At 39.4% G+C, this 18,886-nt stretch overlaps 1 protein-coding gene across 19 annotated transcripts in view; it reads right to left on the bottom strand.

Moving 5' to 3' along the window:
• SYNE1 (spectrin repeat containing nuclear envelope protein 1) overlaps window positions 1-18,886 on the bottom strand; it is a 540,309-nt gene that overhangs the window by 43,705 nt on the left and 477,718 nt on the right. For 18 of the 19 annotated variants that reach the window (XM_023728949.1, XM_004368822.3, XM_023728947.1 and 15 more), the window contains 2 exons: window positions 16,845-17,011; window positions 2,216-2,378 (listed from right to left, as the gene is read on the bottom strand). In XM_023728949.1, coding sequence (XP_023584717.1) covers window positions 2,216-2,378; window positions 16,845-17,011 — 330 coding nt within the window. Of the gene's footprint in view, window positions 1-2,215; window positions 2,379-8,228; window positions 12,197-16,844; window positions 17,012-18,886 lie in introns of those variants that run through there. The other variant, XM_023729045.1, reaches the window with a different exon arrangement.

Raw genomic sequence — 18,886 nt, 5'->3', positions numbered from 1 at the left:
TGAGGCAGTTTGGCCAGCTACCTGGGCTATGGAGGGGATCTGCTGGGCTTGTTACTGGATGCTGTCAAGTTGATTTCGACTCATAGTGAGCCCATCTGACAGAATACAACTGCCCCATAGGGTTTTCTAGGCTGTAATCTTTATAGGAGCAGATCACCAGGTCTTTCTCCTGAAGAGCATCTGGGTGGGTTTGAACCACCAACCTTTTGGTTAGCAGCCAAATGTTTAACCACTGCATGAGCAGGACTCCTTTCTGCAGATCTGTTGATGTTGGCGTTGTTACCGTGTGCCGTCAGGTTGATTCTGACTCACAGAGACCCTACAGGACAGAGCAGAACTTCCCACAGGGTTTCCTAGGCTGTTATCTTTATAGGAGCAGATCACCAGGTCTTTTCTCCCGAGGAGCAGCTGGTGGGTTCGAATCTTCGACCTTCAGGTTAGCAGCTGAGTGCTTAACCATTGAGCCACCAGGGCTCCCTTCTGCAGATCTAATCACTCCTTTTTCAGATTTTTAAACAAGCTTCTGTTTTACAGAACTACAGACAATCCAACTTTCAGCTTTGCCTGATTTCCAGTTCTTGAGCTTCTTGCAGTTCTGTGGCACGAATAAGCTTCCTCCACCTTCCTTTCTGCTAAAGGCATCACTGCTCCACCATCCCCCTTCTGTCTTCCAAACTTCTGTTAGATAGCTGTCATCTCTATCCTTTTATTCCTGTTCTCTTGCCATTGTGGGTTTTTACCTTTTTCCCACCTTTTACTATCATTTTGGAACCCTAGTGGCACAATGGTTAAGAGCTACGGCTGCTACCCAAAAGGTCAGCAGTTCAAATCCACCAACCACTCCATGGAAACCCTATGGGCAGTTCTACTCTGCCCTATAGGGTTGCTATGAGTTGGAATCGACTTGACAGCAACAGGTTTTTTTTTTGAGGGGGGGTGTTACTATCATTTTAGTGGGGTTTTAGTAGTAAGTGGGGCTACAAGTACATATGATCGGCTTGCCATATTTAACCATATATTTGCTATAATGATATTTTCTTATATGTGCTAAACAATACCGGCAACTGGCATTTTAACTCTTATCACTGGTAGGTAACATTATCATGTTTTCCAGAATATTTTGGGGGAGCTGAAGGTCAAAAATAACCCCCAGAGTTCAATCAGAATTTCAGATACCAGACAGGGCACCAGCAAACCGTCCAGGAAAACAAACCTTTTACAAATTGAAAAATGTCCTTCTAATATTTTTTTAAAAGAAATGTTAATTTAAATACTAAGAACAACAATGACAACAAAACTAACTGTATTTTAATATCTATTCTAATAGGTTTAAATAATTTAAAAAGTCAAGTACATAAACTATTTCATGGTTTTTTTTTTTTTGTTTTTTTTTTGCCTAATATTTCTTTCATGGGATTTTAAAATAGGTGCTGTTTATAAAAGTCCATGATTTCTAAGTTAATCAACTTGGCTATCATGGCTCCAATGTAATAGAAACAACCATAATCTAGATGGAATTTTCAAGGACAATCTAAAGTCAAGGAATAGCAAGAATTCTTACGGGGAATTGATGGTGCTTTCTACTGACAATTGGAATCTGACATAGTAAGAATAAATGAGGGGGGAGGCAAAGATTCCTTCTATACGCAGTTTTCAAGGTCACCCTCTTTTGCTTTGTGGGGTTGAGTGTTGCATGTCAGTGAGATACGCCGTCTTTGCTACACAGGTGAAGGTGAAATTAAAATATGTCGTCCACGATTCATGTAATCCTTCTCGCAAAGCCAAAAACTTTCAGACCCTGAAAACTCTGCACTATAATCTTTCTCCAAACACTATAAACAGCAAAAAGACTTCTTTCTAAGTCCATGGCACTGGGCCAATAAGTCATAAATAAACAAAAATATCAGCACTGTTTTGGATCCGTTATTGCAGCTGGACCTTACCTACTATCTGAGATAACTTCCTGCTGGGCCAAGGACACTGATCCTATGACGGCACAAGTGTCTTCATAAGAGTCAGCTTCTGTGCAGGGATGTGGAACCTATTTGCCCCCAAACACCTGCCCAGCCAAGGTCTCTCCTTCTCACCACTCCAGCCTAGCTTCCTCCTGATCTTCCACCCTCATTCACCATCCCACAGCCACCCCTCCATCCTGGCCAGGAGGATGGGCATTCCAGGGTCTCTTAACTTTTCTTCAGTTATTTTTAAGTTTTACCTGCTGCTCGCTAAGCTTTCTCTGTATCTCCTCTGAGTCACAGGAATCATAGACAATCGGTTTGGCCAGCTCTGCCTCAATGTGGGCGAGCCAAGTCTTCAGGCTGCTCATGTTCTTATCCAGCTGCTGCACGGCCACTAGGGTCTCCTTCAGCTTCTTCACCCTGTGGGGAGAGAAGGTAACACACCCAGCTTCAGTGAAAGGACCCACTCATGTTTCTCTCATGTCCGGAGGTTGAGCACTCGTCCTAAAATCCAATTGCCCTGGCCTATCCTGGCTCAGTCACTTACTGGCTGTGTGACTTTAGGCAGGTTACACCACCTCCCTGTGCCCCTGTCTCCTCATCTATAACATGGGGATAAACTGAGAGTACTTGTGAAACATCAATGAGTTGAATCATGTAGGGTGCCCAGTACGCGGGAAACATTCAATGAAAATATTAGCTATTATTATAATCAACAAAACTGTAATAATATCACAACGACAAACCTCCTGGTTGTCACAAAAGAATTGTTATTTCCACCAATAACATAATCTATATTTCTTATGCAGGATATTGACCAAACATAATTTCAGCTCAGTGTGATGTATTTCCACACCTTTGTGGCAGAAACTCAGTTCAAAGAAGAAAGCGCATTCAAGGTGAACTATCAGTGAGTTATCACACGCACCGATGACATCAAAGGTAACTGAGCACCTGTTAGATTGTAAGTGACAGAGGGCAGATATAAGGTTTGCACTATCCAGCCTTCTATCTCCAGAGCCTAGTTCAGTACAGTATTCACAACATAGCATGCTTATTTATTTATTTTAATTCCCATTCTTTCCAGGAAGCAGGAAAAATCAATTTTTTTAAGACTGTCATTTGTCTAACAATCATATGTGAACACTGTCTTATGTGTAAGATGCTAGGAAGACAAAGAGAAATAAGACTTGGGCCTATCCCTCGAGAAATATATAATCTGATTGGAAATCTGAACGTGCAGACAATGGAATATAACACAACTGTGGTAAGAACTAAACTGAAGATATGAAGCAAGTCTCTGGCTAATAAATAAGAGGTAATCAATTTTATCTGGCCGCATCCAGGTAATGCCTCATTCATTCACCATCTGTTCATTTCTTTATTCATTCTACAAACGTTTACTGTGCTAGGTAGACAGCTAGGTAAACTGCTCCTTGAGCAGTTTGGACTTTAATGAAAGAGGTGAAATGAGGAGATGACATTTGAGCTGCATCCTGAGAGATGGATGCAAGCCAAGGAGAACATTTCTGGCTTAGGAACAGCCAGAAGAAAAGCAGAGATCTTGATGGCAAATAATGTGGTAGTGCTGGCAAGGGTAGGGGTAATGAGGCTGGGAAAGAGAAGCAGAAGAGAGATGAAGTGATGACAGATAAGACTGAGGGGTAGACTGGAGTAAGATTATAAAAATCCTCCAATGACAGGATAATAAGTTTGCGTTCTGTTTTGAAGGTAAGTAGGAGTTTTGCCAAGATTTATTAGCAGAGGAATGATAAGATCAGTTTTGATTTCGAATATGCAGGTGTGAAGTGGAGATGTTGTGAGACCCCATTCAGGAAGTAAGCAGAGTAGTCCGAGAAGTTTACGTCAAAATCCAATACTTGTGAAGCAGTGGGAACAGAGGTAAAGACTGGATTGCTAAACACATGAATTGGCAAGATGTGACGCAGAAGGAGTTAAAAATAGTGTGGTTTCTAGTTGAGTGGCTAGATGGATGATCCTGACTCAGAGTACAGAGGATGGAGAACAAATTATTGGGATTAATGGTGCATCAAATTTGGGATAGGATGCATCTGAGGAACCAGGAAGAAATGTATAGTGGTTAGTTGGAAGTGTAGTCCTCAGGTCCAGAAGAGAGGGAGCAGTCCGTAGCATTGGTTTAGGTATCGTCAGCGTAGAGTTGAAGCCCCATGAGTGGATGACTTCATCCTGAGAAGGTGTGGACTAAGAAGGATGACTTTCAAAAAGCTAGTAAAGAAGGAAGAATCACAGAGTAAGAAAATATAATCAGAAAGGAAAGAGGAGAACCAGGGAAGTTTTAGATGGAACTAAAGGAAATTAAGAGAGTTTCTAGAAGGATATCATGTTGGTCAAAAGTGCGATCTGAAGATCACCTGCATCAGATTCACCTGGTTTGCTTCCTATAAATGCAGATTCCTGGACCTCAGTCGGGTCCTACTAAATCAGAATCTCTGGGGGTGTGGCTAGAGAATTTTCATTTTTAACAAGCACTCCTGGTGTTTTTATGCATGTTAAAGTTTGGGAACCACTGGTCTACACTGTCAACTGCAGAGCAGTGTAGATTGATGAAGCCTGAAAAGAGGGCTTCAGATCTGGCAATGAGAAGGACACTGCTGACCCTGAGCGAGGAGTTCATCAAGAGCAGTGGGAACAGAAAAGAAGGCGGCATTGGGTTGTGCCACATGTATGGCAAGGAAGTGTAGTTATTCTAAGAAAGTTGGCAATGAAGGTGAGTAAATATGGTATGGAGGTTCTGGAATAATCTGGCTTCAAAGAAAAATTGATTTTGTGTTTGCTTTGTTTTATGCAGTTTAATCTTTGGGGTAGCCTTAGAATATTTTCGGACAGAGAGTAAGGAACCTGTGAGGAAGAAGCCAAAGACAGACGAAAAAGAGAAAATTGTGGATGAATGTAGATGATGGAAAAAGGCCACAGAGGAGGCAGGGGCCAAGGTGAAAAGAGCAGGGATAGACAAATCAGTTTTGGAAAGAAATTTTCCCAGTGTGAACAGGGTGTGAGCAGGAGTTTGGGAGGGAAGAGGTAGTATTTCTCAACTCTATTATTATCATTAATAACAGCAACAATGTACTATGGAGACCCTGTTGACATGGCTGGGTGTATACTGATTGCTCTAAAAGCAAAAGTCACAGTGTTGATACACATATGATCAGTGACTTCTAGTACAGCCCTTACTTAAAATTGAATTCTGCTTTCAGATCACCAGTCTTGCCCTTTGGTTCAGGAAATATGGTCACCTCATCGACACTGCTCAGAATATAGGTGAACAGCAGATAAGCAAAATGCTTTAATCTCCTAGGTGTCAACTTGGCCCAAATGAAGAGGTATCCACTTGAAAAAATGTCAAGAGCAACATGACTTTTAAGACTCTAGAAATGTGATATATTCAAAGGCAGGAATCTGCAATAGAAAATTCTCAAAGACTGACAACTTCATACCAAGTGTCATCAAGTATTTCTCAACTCTATTAATTTCAGTTATTAAAGAAGTGACTGATTTTCAAGCTTGTTTCAGACTCACTCGGGGGGCACTTTCAAAGCACACCTGTCAACTACCTTTGTTGTTGGGTGCCGCTGAGTCAGTCTCAACTCATAGCGACCCCATGTGTTACAGAATAGAACTGCCCCATAGGGTTTTCTTGGCTGTAATCTTTATGGAAGCAGATTGCCAACTACTAGCTAGTTCTTTTCTCGTCCGCTCCCCTAGATGGTTCTGAGATGTTTCTCTGGTCAAGAGTCACTGATCTGAAGAAATATCTCATCATCAAAGTATTCTGAACATTTTGATATAGTTTTAGTTGCTTAAAACTAAAAGCTATTAGCACTTCTATTTTAGTTTCAATAAATTAATGTTCCTCTCTCTCATATGAAAGTCTAGGCATATGATGATATAATAACTTTTCCTCTTTGTTGTGCAAAAGCTTCAAAAAAGGATTTTCTCTGTGGTCGGTTATTAATAAGAATACTACCATATTTGATTAATTATAATAAATAATACCTATAGTTGAATAACACTTTCAGTTTAGAGAACACTTCTGGGTGTATTACCATCCATTTCTGGGAAAGAAATATGTACTTTAAAAAATTACGTTAATATTCCACAACATATTCTATTGACAGGGAACAGAAAACATGATGTTGCAATAGGTTTGTACTGACTCATAATTCCGTTCAAGATAAGACTTCCCTAATTAGCTTTATAAGTATAAATTGTACCCTGTCCCCAGGGCATTTGAAGAATTTGGCCTTGAAAAATATTCCCAAGAAATTTTACTGACAACCCACTCACATTTCTCTCATATAAAGACAACATTTACTTGGGCGTCAGTCAATGAATGATAGTTTTAGAATGGCTATGGGGTGCAAAGCCAGAAGAACATTCTAGCAATGATCACAGGCGGGGCGTGAAATTTAAATACTGCTCTAGTGCCCCAGACTAAAAGGATGGCCTACAAGCAATAAACCCACTGGAACACTGAGATGTCTGTCCTGGTTTTGTCCCCACAAGAAAGTCCTCTCAGCAACCTCTTCCCCTTGGCCAGCTTCCTTTCTTCAGATTTGGTAGGATCTGAATGCTGACCTTGCTTTTGGGATGAGATTTTATTTGTTGTTGTTGGTGTCGGGTGCCATGGAGTTGACTGTGAGTCACAGAGACCCCATGTGACATAGCAGAACTGCTTCATAAGGAGCAGCTAGCGTGCAATATGTCAAGGGCATCGTGACACGGAAATGCCTGTTCATACAGTCCATGAGGGACAAGTTCCACTTTAAAACTAATGTCTGAATCTAGGAGAGTCAGAGGGGCTGAACTTTTAAGTGGTTCTCTGCACTTATTTTTCCTAATGTGTATTTTACTAGAAATAGCAAAATGTGTTGTGTATGCGTTGAGGAGGAACATATGTGAGCTGGGGAAAATGGGTGGTAAAGCCTCCACTTGCTTTTCTGGAGCTAATTCAACTTGAGATTGTGGGACAGGGGTCGCTCTTTTTTAAGAGAAATCGAAATGCCTCATGTTTTCTGCATTATTTCTTTAAAAGAAATCCTTGGGTAAAGTATCACAATATTTTCATTCACTATTGTTGTAAGAAGTTTGAACAACATTCCTTTTGGTAGCATCCAGGATTATAATTCAAAATAGATGTGTACAGCGGTCACATGTAAGCAGCTATTTTGAATTATAATCCTGGATGCCTGATAAATTTAGCAGGTGGATCAATCTGTAAGTTCCTGCAGCTTATTTCTCCTGTCACAGTCAATATGTATCAGAGGCACTTAACCTTTCTTGCAAAGGATTCTACTTAAATCCAGTCGTCCAGTTTTTTAACATTGTCAAACAAATACACGTACATATCTATATATGTATATCTATCTATATAAATAATGTTAACTCCTTTTCTTCAGACTAATTTAGTAGCTCCATAAACCAAAACAAAAATAAATTCAAATTTTAAATATAATAGAACTAAAAGTACCATTAGTAAACCTATTCATCCATAGGAATTTATTTGGGGGCTGATACAGTGGGAAGAAAAAAGCATTATTAAAAATTAAAAATGAAAACCCCTGTCATGTTATTACTGTAACAATAAAAACAGTAAAAAAATCATGAAATAAATATTTGCACAATGCACTGACTTATTATTTTGAATGTAAATTTGTACATTTTGCACTTGTATTTTAAAAGTGTGATACTAGTCAGTGACCAAAATTCACTGATAAACACAAACAGAAGCAACTTTCTCACACACAAATCAAGAAGAAATCCTCCAAGTCCCTGAAAATCTGAGTAGGTTTTTATATAATCAGAGAAAACTTTCCACTACAAAGCTGTGAGCTGACTGAGGCTGCCTTTCAGTTCCATTAGAAGCCTGACCTTTCAGTAACAGATGACGGACTGACTGGATATTCTTCTGAATCTCATCCCTGTGTCTCAGCCTTTCTACTGTAGCCATACGCCTTGCATGACGCATACAGTCCAGAGACAACTGGAATACCAAGTGATAATAAAGTCCATTAACCTTTTCATGCAGCTTTGTATGCCCAGTAGGGGGACAAGAGAAACAAACCAACAAATAACTCCTAGGAATCCACAGTCAACCATCTCCAAACACCCACTGTCTCCACTTAACATAGGCACACAGCAATTATGGATTAAAGCTTCCAGCCTCTATCTTAAAAACCCCACGTCACACGAAAACTATGTACAATGGAAGAAACTCAAGGAGACGCCTGCCTTGTGACATCGCAGTTACAGTCTGGGAGATCTGTGTCCACGCCGCTGTCCTCTGCCATCCTCACAGCACACAGCTCCTTCGCCACCACCATGAAGCTTTCGCTGGCCAAAGTCAGGCTCTGCAGAGCAAAAGGCTAATGCTTGCGTGGGGATGAGAGTTCCCCTTGTTGGAGTATAGAAGTATGAAAATGTCCACTCTAGACAAATGTTGGTAGACTCTGCCTTGATAATATGACACTCAGCAGTGACAAGTGGTCATGTTTCTAAATAAAACCTACATTCATTAACATGTGCCAGGCTTGGTCTCCTGGAATGCAGGCCACGAGTGTAAGAAGAGGAAGGAGGCTCAGGATAATCTGCCAAGAGGAGGCTCCGGGTCTAAAGAAAGAAGGCGATCCAAAATAAAGCCAGCCTCAGACACGCTGTCCTTCTCTAAGGATGGTAAGTTTGCTTGCAGGTTGTTTGTTGAGCTGGAAAGGATACTTGAAAAAGACAGACCACCCAAGTGCAAACAAATAAGCACAATCGCCATGAGTACAGCAAGTTGTAGTGGCAAAAGGGAGCATCTTCTTTTTTTCCTTCGGTTTGATATGCTGGCTAAATGGTGTAAGTAGGCGCTTTAGGGGTTGTTTGGGAAGGTGGGGAAGAAAAGATATTCTGGGAAGAGTGCTTGGTCTTTACTTTCTGAATAGGTCATTTGAGCAGAAAAACTAATGAAGAAATAAATATCATATGCCCCTTACATATTTAAGGTTTTTGCCTTTTTAAAAATAATGATGTATGGCGACAAATATAACATGCACATTTTAAGATAATAAGTAAACATCTTTGGGTATGTTTAAGATAGTAAAGTATTGATTAACTTGATTGTGGAATTTCAGGCAGCTTTTTAAAAATTTTGTGAATTTTAAGAGTTTCCAAATTTTTGGGACTAAGCATATATTCATAATTTAAAATTTTAAAGAAAATAAGCCCCCAAGTGACTAATTATTGGTAATTTAATAAAATATGACCAGTGCTGACTTCTTTATATCCTTTTTTGGATTATACTAATAAATTAAAAATAAATTAATAAATATTAACAGCATGCAAAGTTCTTTTAAAAAAGGCCTATGTGATAAGCTGAATAGACTCGACTGCAACTGTTTATTTATTTATTTATTGGTCAGTTGCAATTAAAATTTAAAAAGCATTCAATTCTGGTCATGTGATTTACTGCTTTTATAATAGAACATTGGAGAGAAACACATTTTCTTTATAAAAAGAGGTAAACTTGTACTTTATATGAGAAATATACTCTAGAAATTTTAGTTATAAATAAAATGATATTTCAAATCCTGCTATTAAAAAAATTCCACTGTGAAGTCTTTTATGAAACGATCACTCCTCTAATAAATTATTTTTAACAATCAGGAATGTTCATATATGCACTTTGATTAAAGGAATGTATTCATCATGATTGTATAGCAGAAGGAAATTTGTTGTTGTGGTTGTTTTATTTTGACATGACTAACACTTTTAAAAACTTGAGATCTTTAAAAAAATGTACTGTCATTATTTCATTGGTTTAATTCCTTTTTATTTTATTTGCTTTCCCTCATGGGGTTAAAAAAAGTTTTCTTTTTCATCCATGTTCATTATCATTACACAATATATTTATTCTAATGGACTAAATATAAGGCGAGGCAAGGCCTTAAAAACACACTTAGTGTAACAGCAAAAACTGGCAACAATATCCATGTCCAGTGATAGGAAAATTATTGGATAAATCATGGCCTATTTATACTATGAAATACTCTGCAGTTATCTAAAAGAATAAGATTGGCATATGTAGATTTTATAACATACATGGTCCTTTCTTCTACATTGTTTTATTGGTGACATGGCAGTTATTTCAATGAGCATTTTGAAAATGAGGAAGCTGGGGCTCAGAGAGGTTATGCAGTAAGCCCTATGTCACACAGCAGAATGGGACCAAACTCAGGTCTCCATGCGTGCTGTTCCATACATACTCTATCACCATATTCCTGATCCTTTCTCAGTTGATGACCATGAGGTAACACAAACCATAAATTCTGAAAAAACAGAATCAAGTTTCCTTTGACCACCAACGTGGGCAGAGTTCCCTGATGACCAAAGCACCTTGAGAGCAGTGGCTTCCACTTCACAAAGCATTCCTTGCCTGCATATGCAGTTCAAACCAACCAGTTGCCATCAGTTCGATTCCGACTCATGGTAACCCCATGTGTGTCTGAGTAGAACTGTGCTCCACAGGGTTTTCAATGGATGATTTTTCAGAAGTAGATTGCTAGGTCTTTCTTCAGCAGTGCCTCTGGACAGACTTGAACCTCCAACCTTTAAGTTAGCAGTCAAACACATTAACTGTTTGCATCACCCAAGGACAACTAAACTCCCCCAGGAATGAGAGCTGATCTTTACTGAACACTTCACTGTGCTAAGTTGTTTTCAGGTACGTATCTCATTTAATCCTCATAATAACCTTGTGAGCTAGCTAGTATTCTTATCTCTGCTTTACACACCTGGTAACTGAAGTACCGAGAAGGAAGTAACTTGCCTAACATTGCAGTACTAGTGGAGCAGAAACAGGTACAGCTCAGACAACTGAAGCCCTAAGCCCACGCTGTTCTCTGTGTGTGTGGCACTTTTCACCCTATATCTTAGATTCGAGAAACTCAACAAACAGTGGAGTGACTACTATATGCAAAGAACTATATTAGTTTCTGGGATTTCTATGATGATCAAGACACAAAAACCAGTTGCTGTCGAGTACATTCTGACTCACAGCGATCCCAAGTGTGCAGAGTAGAACTGCACTCCATAGGATTTTCTAGACTGTGACCTTTTGCAAGCAGATTTCCAGGTCTTTCTTCTGAGGCACCTCTGGTGGATTCAAACCTCCAATCTTCGGTTAGTAGTCAAGTGCTTAACTGTTTGCACCACCGAGGGACTCTGGTGATCCAGACAGACACACTTACATGTTAGTAGAGAAAAGTGACTTTAAACAACTGATTACATTCAATGTTTATTACTGTTGAGGGAAATGCTGTGATGAAGAAGTACAGAAAGCCCACTGAGCAAGGAAGAAGAATCTGATCTAATCGGGAGACATGAGGGACACATAGGAGCTGGCAGGCTAGGTGGGGGCTGGAGAATGAGCCAGAAGAGATAGCAGGAAGGAAAAGGCCCTGAGGCAAGCAGTCATTTGTGTCGTTGTTTTATTATCCTTACTTGGTTAGGGACCATTTTATTATTTTTTTTCCCCATACAAAAATTTATACATACATTGTTAAGTGACCGTAATTGCTCTCCCGGTACTGTGACGGCACACTCCTCCTTTCCACCCCTGAATCCCCATGTCCATTCAACCAGCTCCTAACCCTCTCTGCCTTCCCATCTCACCTCTGGACAGAAGCTGCCTGTTTAGAGGGACCATTTTTTTTCCATCTTTATACCCCTACAGCAGGTGTCAGTGAACTACTGCTAACTGCCTGTTTTTGGCAAATAAAACTTTATTGGAACACAGCCACACTCTTTTGTGTACATATTGTCCATGGCTGCTTTCATGCTAAAACAGCAGCAGAGAAGTTGCAAAGAGACCGTCTGGCTCACAAAGCCTAAAATATTTACTATCTGGTCCTTTACCGGAAGAGTTTGCCAACTCCTGCTCTGTAGTAACATGCACAGTACTTCGTGCTTAGTAGGCATTCAATAATTTTTTTTTAATTGTATTTGTTTTCACTCTGTTTACTTCTACAGAATGTTTATGGGGGTTAAAATAAATACACAGATTAAAAACAACCAACCAGTCACAAAAGACACATACTGTATGGATTTCATGTATAGGAACTATATTTGGAACTATCCAGAATAGATAAATTCATAGAGACAGAAAGTAGATTAGCAGTGGCAAAGTGGTTAAGAGCTCGGCTGCTAACCAAAAGGTCAGCAGTTCAAATCCATCAGCCTCTCCTTGGAAACCCTATGGGGCAGTTCTACTCTGTCCTACAGGGTCGCTATGAGTCAGAATCGACTCGATGGCAATGAGTTTAAGCCTGGGGGAAAGAGGAGAAGGGGAATGACTGCTAATGTGTAACAAAGGTTTTATTTAGGGGTGATGAAAATATTCTAAAATTGATTGTGGTGATGGCTGCACAGCTTTGTAAATATACTAAAAACCAATGAATTGTATACTTAAAAAGGTGAATTGTATACTATGTGAATTATCTCAATAAAGTTCTTATTAAAAATGAAAAAAAAAAAAGCAAACAGAAGAGCCAAATAACTGAAGTGCGCTTCTATTTTGGGAACAGGCAGTTAGGTGTAGTAGAGCGAACAGGAATATATTTATATTAGAGGCTCCCGTTGATTAAAAAAATAAATAAATGAAAACCTTATTACAACAGAGTAAATAACCTGAATCTGACCTTCTAGACACCAAGGTGGGGAATGTTAAATAATTCATTGTCTATTATAAAGCATACTGAACAATTGATGCTAAAAGACAAATCTCCTGTTAGCCTTGTGCTCTAGGGAAATTGCCACGTGAGTTTTTGCATAGGGTGCCCTGGAGAAACGAGACCCAGCGTTCTCCCCGGCAGTTTTATAGAACCTAGAGCGACGCTTGCTTCACCAACTGCAGTCTCTTCTGTTGCCTTTTAACGGAAGGCAAAGCCTCAGAAATGCTTGTAATTGTCTAGAGCTGCAGTGATCAATAGAACTTTCTGAGGTGAAGGAAATGTTCTGTATCTGCACTCTCTAATACAGTAGCCATGTGGTTATCCAACACTTGAAAGGTGGCTAGAACTGACTAATTAAAATGAAACTGTTATTTAACTTTGTTGATTTTTTAGTTAATTTAGATAGCCACAGGTAGCTCTAAACCAAAATTCATTGATGTTGAGTTAATTCTGACTCATAGCGACCCTACAGGACAGAGTAGAAGTGCCCCACAGGGTTTCCAAGCAGCGACTGGTGGATTCGAACTACCGACCTTTTGCTTAGCAGCCTAGCTCTTAACCACTGCGCCACCAGGGCTAAAATTATTCATTTAGTTATGCTTACTTTCAGCAAGGTCTATCAAACCCACTGTCTGTGAGTTGATTCCGACTCATAGCAACCCTACAGGACAGAGTAGAACTGCCCCACAAGTTGCTAGTGGCTTCTGTATTGGACATAGCAGGTCTAGAAAGTACACTAAGGATACAAGAACATTATCTGCTGAGCCCTAAAAATAACTGAACAAATTTTGTTGCCCTAAAAATCTGACTATGATTGGTGACATAGTTTAAGAACTAAATGCCAAACATATCTATTTTGTACTCAGAATGGCCTCAGCTAATCCAATTGTGTTATGAAGATAATTCAAAAGTATTAATTCTATTTGTATGTCATAGGTTTATTATCAGTGATTCTGCTTTTTATTTGTTTGTTTCTGTGACCGACATTTAGAATAGCTCATGTTTTTGTTAGCAGGGGAGGTGTTCACCTGAAAATAATACGATCGTCTTCAAAAATACCCTCTCCATTTCTGCAAGAGCATCAACAGAGCATAGAAATATCCAAGGGCGAATGCTAGCTTATGTTCTGCTTCTATGAATCCGTGTGAAAAAAAAGTTGGAAGAGAGAACAGTCATGAATGAAAATGAATCACAGAAGCTTAGTATTTCCGCTGACAGTTCATAGTCAAAGATGGATGTGGGGCTGGCCGCCCAGTCTGTGCACCAGTGAAGTGCAGATCAACAAGGAAATGGAAAGCAAATGTGATGACCGACGTCTGCTAGGAAAGCCTGCAGAGAGACCACAAATTGAATGTGGCATTAAACCCCAGGAGAAATTAGTGATCAATAAGTCATCTGGTCTAGCTGGGAAGGAGGCAATTAGAAATGGTCAACATATATACAAAAATCTCCCACAAGAATTGCAGCTGCGTATGATGCAATTCTAAGGAGTCCTGGTGGTGCAATAGTTAAGCATTCAGCTGGAACCCACTCAGTGGCTGTGGGAGAAAGACCTGGAAATCTGCTCCCTTACAGATTACAGCCAAGAGAATCCTATGGGGCAGTTCTACTCTGTCACATGGGGTCGCTATGAGTCAGAATAGACTCAATGGCACTCAACAACAGACTGATGCAATTCTATAAAAGTAGAAGCATATGTGACTGGAGTGCAAATATGTCCCTTACACATATTAACTGATTCCGGTCTAGTAATCAGGGATGGATTATACGGGCTTACTTGTGCTTACCGACTAACCAAAGATGTGGTGAAACCCATGTGAAATTGTGCACTACTGATTATTAAGGAAACACAATTAAGCCCGCGCATGCCTTACTTACTGTATGCATATGCATACCTTGCTTACTGGTTAATCAGCCCCTGTTAGTAATGTATTTTTCACCTGAACAGCCAGACAAAAATATTACCAATAAACATGACTTTGAGGAGAAAGCACCAAACTCATTCAATGTAATGCCAGCTAATAGCTGGGCATACACTAAGTTAGCTGCTTATGAATAAATTATACCAAATTTAATTTAAACCATCTTTAACATAGTGCATTTCTTTGTCCATATCCCTGACCCACTAAAAATTAGGAAAGAACATTAACTAGTTGAACTGGATTACGTGGAAATGAAATTGAATTCATGAGTCATAATCTGACCAAAAAAAAAAATGAGTGTTTGCCAAGTGGGCGGCTTCCCTGAGAAGGGTATTTATAGCTTAAGGGGCTTCAATCTTTCTTCCTGAAAGAAGATTTCATTATCATTTTAGTGACTGAGAAGTGAGGCTAAATATAACATTGGGATTTAAAAGCTATACAAGTCTAAATATTTAGAGTAATTTAAGCTGAAACATACATTTCCATTTCTCTGTGGTACCTTTATCAGAGCATTTATCTCATTTTTTTCTTGGTTTCTTCCATGTCTGTATTCCCACTATGAAGTCCTTGAGGGCAGGCGCCCCTGTAATCGTATCCCCAAAGTCTCTCACAGTTGCTGTCATATTGTAAGTACTTCACAGACAAAGAATTAGGAAAGTAAATTGTCTAAATGAATAATAAAACCTAACATCCATTTAATTGCATTCTCTATAGTAAGAAAAGGAAAGGGGTAAGTTTGGCAGGCAAGAGAGAGTACCGGTCAGGAGCCGGGCCTTTGGAGTCAGGCGGTGTGGGCTCTGCCACTCAGCCTATGCAGACCATGGACAAGTCTAGGTCTCAACCTCCTCATCTGGAAAATGGGTATCATAACAATGCCCACTTCAAAGGGTGTTGTGAGCAACAGATGATAAGATGCATATGAAGCCTGTTCAGCTGTCACTGGCACAAATTTAGTGCTTAATATATCATAGCTGTTATAGTCCTATTGTTAATCATTTAAAAAGTTGACAATGAATATTTATTCAATATTTGTTTTATTATCAGTAAAACAAATTGTAATTTCACCTTCTTCCTAAACTAGATCTTCTTTGATAATTCTCTTATAGAGAAAAAAAAAAAAAAACTACATAGTTTTAAAATCAACATCAGAATTGCTGTGTCCATCCACAGTGTGAGTGGGCACACAGTACTCAAAGGGCACAATTCCATGTCCACCGTTATACAGAGCAACTAAAGTAAGGAATCCAGGTAAAAAACAGCGTGTACGATAGCTCCAACATGAGATAGCTTTGTTATGGCTGTGAATCAGAGCATTTGGAACATTCCAATTCTCCTAACTGCCATAAAGAACTTTCAATATATTTCAGTATTTACTTATTCATTCAAATATTTATTGAGCCTATCTTACATCCAGGCACTGTTCTTGGTGCTAGTGATATACAATGAATAATACAGACAAAGATCCCTGCCTTCAGCATACATTCCAACATGAAGCAAGGTCCATCGAAAATAAAGCATCTACTTAGTCAATCCCTCTTTTATATCAAAAAGCATACTGCATCATTCAATCATATCACACATACTGCTAACAAAGACTCATAAATTTTCTTGTTGACTTTCCTTCCTTTTACTCATCCTGCCCATTTGCAACAGAAATTGAATGTCATTTTTCCTTTGAGGTACGAGGCAAACACTTACAGTTATCATTAAAGCTCAGCACGCAATTATAATAATGTAGTAGCTCATTTTTACAACTAAGCAGAACAGCAACAATCATTTTTAGTCCCAAACATTGTTAACCAGAAATAGAGTTGCTATATGATAACACTTCTCTTGCTGCTGTGGACAAAACCCCCTCCTGGTTCCTGCTCAGCAGTTTCACCTTCTTCCTGATGGGATGTTGAATACTCAACGGAGCTCAGAAACAAAGGAAAAACAATCAAGAAAGAACTTTCTCTCAGGAATGGATTTTGTTTGGATTTGACTCTTCCTCAATAAAATGCAAATGTCACTCAACTTAGGAAATAAGAAGGAGAATTTTGAAGTTAATGTAACTGCCATTTATGAAAAAAGCATGAGCTAAAATGGTGGTGTAACACAGGAGGAAAGAGAGAAATGTACTGAAATGTATTGAGTAATCTCTCACTGAAGTGAAAGGTAGAGGGAATGCTTTAACATTCCTCACCCATGTGTCTTATTGAATGAGATCCTTTTACCTGGCTGCAATGAGATCCAGCAGATGCTGCCACCGGTCGTTGACCTTCCCAAGCTTGTACTCAATCTCAGATGCTTTGCTTTCATTGCTCGCTTTAGCAAGTCGTTCTCCCATTTGCTGGAGCTGTATTTTGTTCTCTTGGGCAACAGCAATTTCCTCTTGGTAATCCTATGTAATAAGTAGCAATCACAGAAGTCAGAAAGCACATTCTTAATGCATTCAGCTCAGCTCTGCTAGAAACACAATAATTATATTTTTCTACTGTTTGGAAATAGTTTGGGCATGAGGAACACCATGTGAATATCAGTTCATGTGCAAAAGAATTGGCAGTACTTATTATTTTCAGTATGTATGTAAAGTAAGGATTGAATGTATGTTGCTGTTGTTGTTAGGTGCCATCAAGTAGGTTCCAACTCATAGCAACCCTATATATAAAACAGAACGAAACACTGCCCGGTCCTGTGCCATCCTCACAATCATTGCTGTGTTTGAGCTCACTTGCAGTCACTGTGTCAATCCATCTTGTTGAGGGTCTTCCTGTTTTTCACTGACCCTCTACTTTACCAAGCAAGGACTGGTCCCTCCTAATAAATGTCCAAGCTACGTGAACCAAAGTCTCACCATCCTCGCTTCTAAGGAGCATTCTGGCTGTACTTCTTCCAAGACAGACTTCTCTTGTTTCTCTGGTAGTCTATGGTATATTCAATATTCTTTGCCAACACCATAACTCAAATGCATCAATTCTTTCTCTTGTCTTTATCCACTGTCCAGCCAGGATCTGTCTGACATCAGCAATGATATCCCTGGTTCCACATCCTCTTCTGAATCCAGCTTGAATTTTTGGCAGTTGCCTGTCGATGTACTGCTGCAACTGTTTCTGAATTATCTTCAGCATCGGTTTACTTGCACGTGATATTAATGATATTGTGCGATAATTTCTGCCTTCCATTGGATCACCTTTCTTTGGAATAGGCATAAATATGGATCTCTTGTGGTTGGTTGGCCAGGTAGCTGTCTTCTAAATTTCTTGGCATGGAGGAGTGAGTGCTTCCAGCATTTCATCTGTTTGTTGAAACATCTCCATTGGTATTCTGTCAATTCCTGGGGTCTTGGTTTTTGCAACTGCCTTCAGTGCAGTTTGAACTTCTTCCTTCAGCACCATCTGTCCTAGATCAGATGCTACCTCCTGAAATGTTTGAAAGTCGACTAATTCTTTTTGGTACAGTGACTCTGTGTATTCCTTCCTTCTTCTTTTGATGCTTCCTGCATTGTTCGATATTTTCCCCCTAGAATCCTTCAATATTGCAACTCAAGGCTTGAAATTTTCTTCAGTTCTTTCAGCTTGAGAAATGCTGAGCATGTTCTTCCCTTTTGATTTTCTAACTCCAGGTCTTTGCACATGTCATTATAATACTTTACTTTGTCTTCTTGAGCTACCCTTTGAAATCTTCAGTTCTTTTACTTCATCATTTCTTCCATTCGCTTTAGTTACCTGATGTTCAAGAGCAAGTTTCAGAGTCTTTTCTGACATCCATTTTGGTCTTTTTTTTTTTCCTGTCTTTTTAATGACCTCTTGTTTTCTTCATGTATAACGTCCTTGATGTCATCCCACAATTCATCTGGTCTTTGGTCATTAGCCTCAATGTGTCAAATCTATTCTTGAGATGTTCTCTAAATTCAGGTGGGATATACATACTCAAGGTTGTACTTCAGCTCTCGTGGACTTGTTTCAATTTTCTACAGCTTCAGTTTGAACTTGCATACAAGCAACTGGCCTTGTTCTGACTGATGATATTGAGCTTCTCCATAGTCTCTTTCCACAGATGTAGTCGATTTGATTCCTGTGTATTCCAGCTGGCGAGGTCCACATGTATAGTTGCCATTTATATTGTTAAAAAAAGGTATTTGCAGTGAAGAAGTCATCGGTCTTGCAAAATTCCATCATGCGATCTCTGGCATCGTTTTTGTCACCAAGGCCATATTTTCTAACCACTGATGCTTCTTTGTTTCCAACTTTCACATTCCAATCACCAGTAATTATCA

The sequence above is a fragment of the Trichechus manatus genome, unplaced genomic scaffold (assembly GCF_000243295.1).
Source record: "Trichechus manatus latirostris isolate Lorelei unplaced genomic scaffold, TriManLat1.0 scaffold00002, whole genome shotgun sequence".
NCBI lineage: Eukaryota > Metazoa > Chordata > Mammalia > Sirenia > Trichechidae > Trichechus > Trichechus manatus.
Note: the sequence above shows the minus strand (reverse complement) of the source record. Positions and strands in the feature narration are given on the sequence as shown.